Source organism: Poecilia reticulata, unplaced genomic scaffold, assembly GCF_000633615.1.
Source record: "Poecilia reticulata strain Guanapo unplaced genomic scaffold, Guppy_female_1.0+MT scaffold_526, whole genome shotgun sequence".
In the NCBI taxonomy this organism is placed as follows: Eukaryota; Metazoa; Chordata; class Actinopteri; order Cyprinodontiformes; family Poeciliidae; genus Poecilia; species Poecilia reticulata.
Genome location: NW_007615284.1, coordinates 1 through 3706, shown reverse-complemented (window position 1 = coordinate 3706; position 3706 = coordinate 1). Strand labels below are relative to the sequence as shown.

Here is a 3706-nt window from a genome sequence, read left to right as displayed (position 1 = left end):
ACATCCAACATTTCAATCAACATCCAACACGTCCTTCAACATCCAACACATCCTTCTGCATCCGACATGTCCTTCAGCATTCTTAAACATGTTCCTCAGCATCCAACATATGTAGAAATATCCAACATGTCCCTCAACCTTCCACATGTCCCTTCACATCCAACATGTCCATGACATTCACCTGCATCCAAAACATTGCAGAACATGAAGATTAGATGTGAGAGAAGTAAAAGGGAAAAAGAAAAACTATCTTTGTTGTTTTATTCACTTCTTTAAAATTAAAAAGAACAATAAAGATGTTTATTTCCTGATTTTAACTCATCGGCTCTTTCACTTCTCTATTGACGTTAAAACATGAATGACTCAAGTCGTAACATAACCTTGGTGTAAATTTTACATCAATCAGAGGTTTTGTCCCCTTCAGAGCTGCTTTCCCTCCAGCAGCAATAAAGACCTGAAGTCTGACACTTTGAAACTCCTACAGAGATGTTTCCTAAAGGCTGAGCTTCTGATTCACAGAAACCTCTCTGTAATTTGGCTGTTTTCCTTATTCTACTTTTGTTTTGCCTAAAGCACAACATTTAAATCCTGAAGGCCTTTTTCAATCGGATCGCCTCAGGCGGCAATAAATCCTACAGCATTCATCTCTAGCACCAACCTAAACTGGTTTTGGCTCATTGTTAAGCTACATTATGCTTTGCTAAAGGTGAGGCTCTGATAAACCTTAAGGAGTCTAGAAGTAGCGTTAATAAAGTACAGTTGGATCAAATCCTTTGCTTTGAAATTGTTCTAAGTTCCTGAATTAGTGGGAAAATGATACCAGAAGGGAGCAGACTGCTGAATGAAGGGACTGAGGTGGATAAAAGCCGTCAGGTAGACTCAGGCAGACTCTCACTCTCCACTCCCATGTTTACCAAGGAGTCACATTTCAAAGCTGACCTGCAGAAACATGAGAACTCACCTCTTTCTCTCTGTCTCTTCAGGGCCATCTGCTGGAAAAGGCAGGAATTGTTAACAAGACCAAATTGGTTGATCATGGCAAAAAGATGAGGTGAGATCCAGAGACTTCAGTTCTGATTCTGCCTCAGTTTGACTGGCCTGTGTATGGGAATTTGTTTGAACTCAGAGATGATTGTTTTCCATATTTGATGTTTCTGTTGAACAGGAAGAACTGGACTCAATCCTGGACCGTCCTCCATGGTGGGATTCTTACTTTTCACAAAGATCCCAAATCTTCCCCAGCTGGAAACATTGTAAGAACCATCCTGACGGTCCTGATCCACACAACCTTTCTTATGACTTCTCTGTGTGCAAGTTCTGGAGACTTTATTAAGATTGTTTAGAGATTTATTTAGACTTTATTAGGCCATTTTCAGTCCAGTAATGCCTCATTTACATCGAGCAGCATGGGTCAGTGCATTTTGTCTGTTTCCATTGTAAAATTGGCCTATAGAACCAAATTGTACCACACCATTTCAGGACCCCCTTCAGTTGTAGGACCATAAGACAATGGTATGGCACGGTTACGGTGAAGCTACTGGCGTTACACAACCTCAATGATTGGGAGACAGAAAAATGTCACAGCTTGAATCACGTTTGTTGTAGAATGACGCAGTGTTGGGTGTTTGGGTTTGTAACCCACCTACTCGGTGAGAGTCCAACTGGCGTTCACATACCAATTAGTGGAAATGGGGCATAACTGACAATCAAACGTGGCTTTAACTCTCGGACAATCAAGGTACAAAGTATCAAAGTATCAATCAAAGTACAAAAAAACAAAGTGTCCAGTTAAAATCTAATCTTGTCTTTAACAAACAGAACCATGTAAAGATTGGACTTAGCATCTGAGATGTGTGGCATTGAAAGTTAGATGTCAAGCCTAGACATTATAAATCAACAGACTAAGAGTTGGGAACTTTTATTTACCTGAATGTTCCATTGGTCTAAACTAAGCGTGTTAAACTAAAAAACTGAAACTGGACCTGGGCTGTTGCCAAAGTCAAAAGAAGAACTCTACAGGGACTTTCAGGAACCTGGAGAGCTGATCCAGATCGGATAAAATGATTTGTAAGATGAGTTTCTTCTGTCACAGCTTTAGTGCCAACCAGATGCAGATATTCCCTCAGGCTGATGGCGTCTCCAGAGGACTGAGTAGGAGCTGAGATGATAGGTTTAGTGATGATCAGGTGGATTTCTACTTTTCTCTCAGAACAAAGCAACGCAGATTGTTCCAGAGTACACTGTGGACCTGAAAGGAGCGTCGGTCCAATGGGCCGCCAAAGACAAGTCCTCCAAAAAGTTTGTTCTGGAGGTGAGGTCACAGCAGCTTCTCTGTTGCCACGGTTACAGGTCAGTGGGCTGGGGGCAACTGTGTAATGCGTTTATTTGTGCAGCTGAAGACTCGTCAGGGCTGCGAGTATCTGATCCAGTACGACACGGAGAGCATCATCTCAGACTGGTACAAAGTCATCCAGGAAGCCATCCAGCAGCTGACGCCTCATCAGCCGGTACAGAAACACACAGCCAAACCCACCCAACCTGTCGGCAGAACAGCTGCACCTTAAAGTCACTTCTAGTTTTGTTGGATCTGCCAGCAGCCTCTGGTGCCGTTCATGATGCCTCGTTGGACCACTTAGAACAGGCTGGGCTCTATGTGGTTTAGAGCGCCTCACCTCTTCTTTATCCAACCGGAGGTTTTACAGGACTAGCTTTTCTTCGCTGTGGTTGTGACTCAAGTGCCCACACTTGGACCTGTCCTTTTCTCTGAACTTCTTTTTGGCTTCCTCATACAGGAATGCAGCTGTTTGTTCTAAGCTGGTTCTCACTGTGTGATTCTTGGCCCATTTTAAGCCATTTTTCCAATCGTACGACTCGTTTTGGGATCAGGTTTGGAATTAATTGTATATTGTACATCAAGTTTTATACAAGGGGGTAACAAGAAGAAATTAACGGCTCTCATATTTGTGTGTACTGAAAATATCATGTAGAGAGTGCCCAGTTTTATCGTTATGCTGATGATACACTGATGTATCTTCCTGATAATGCTCTAATCTATTGCACCGTCACTAGATTAGAGCTGCAGGACTAGGTAACTCCACTCCTGTGGTTCTTGCATTAATTTTACTTTTTGTTTTTGCAACTTCTTTCAGGAACCAGAGCATCTAAGCGAAGACGAGGACGACTCGGACAGAGAAGACAGGAAAAGGGGATGTGAGTCTTCCTGAAACTATCCATCATGTTAAAATAAATCCAGCTGCTGGATATAATTCAGATATGGTGGTTCCTTCAATATAAAAGCTTCTTTTGCTGGTAGTTTCTCCCAAAGTTGAGGCCCATGTTTTTTTTCTCCTGTGGTTTTTTTCAGCCACCAGGAGCAATTTAGGAGCAGACTCAGAGCAGAGCCGGATCCGGAGCAAACTGAGACGCTTCCTGCAGAGGAGACCGACGCTGCAGAGCGTCAAAGAGAAGGGATACATCCGAGGTACGGAACGGACCAGAACACCGACCCAGTTATGAACAGCTAACAGGAACATCAGGGGACTTATTATTCCTTCAGATACGTTCAGATGCTTCTTGGACTTCTGATGGAAACTAGAAGTTTGCCGATCGATCGGTCACCGATCATAATCGGCCGATTTTCGTGAAAAATGCATGATCGGCGATCATTGGCTCTTGTTGGCGATACCGATCACCTGCATCTCATTTC

At 43.0% G+C, this 3706-nt stretch overlaps 1 protein-coding gene across 1 annotated transcript in view; it reads left to right on the top strand.

Moving 5' to 3' along the window:
- LOC103461056 (rho GTPase-activating protein 27-like) overlaps positions 1-3531 on the top strand; it is a 12651-nt gene extending 9120 nt beyond the window's left edge. Inside the window, exons 10-15 of the mRNA XM_008403376.2 lie at positions 984-1051; positions 1166-1253; positions 2210-2311; positions 2394-2507; positions 3150-3210; positions 3365-3531. Coding sequence (XP_008401598.1) covers positions 984-1051; positions 1166-1253; positions 2210-2311; positions 2394-2507; positions 3150-3210; positions 3365-3516 — 585 coding nt within the window. The 3' untranslated portion in view covers positions 3517-3531. The remainder of the gene's footprint in view (positions 1-983; positions 1052-1165; positions 1254-2209; positions 2312-2393; positions 2508-3149; positions 3211-3364) is intronic.
- Positions 3532-3706: the final 175 nt, after the last annotated feature.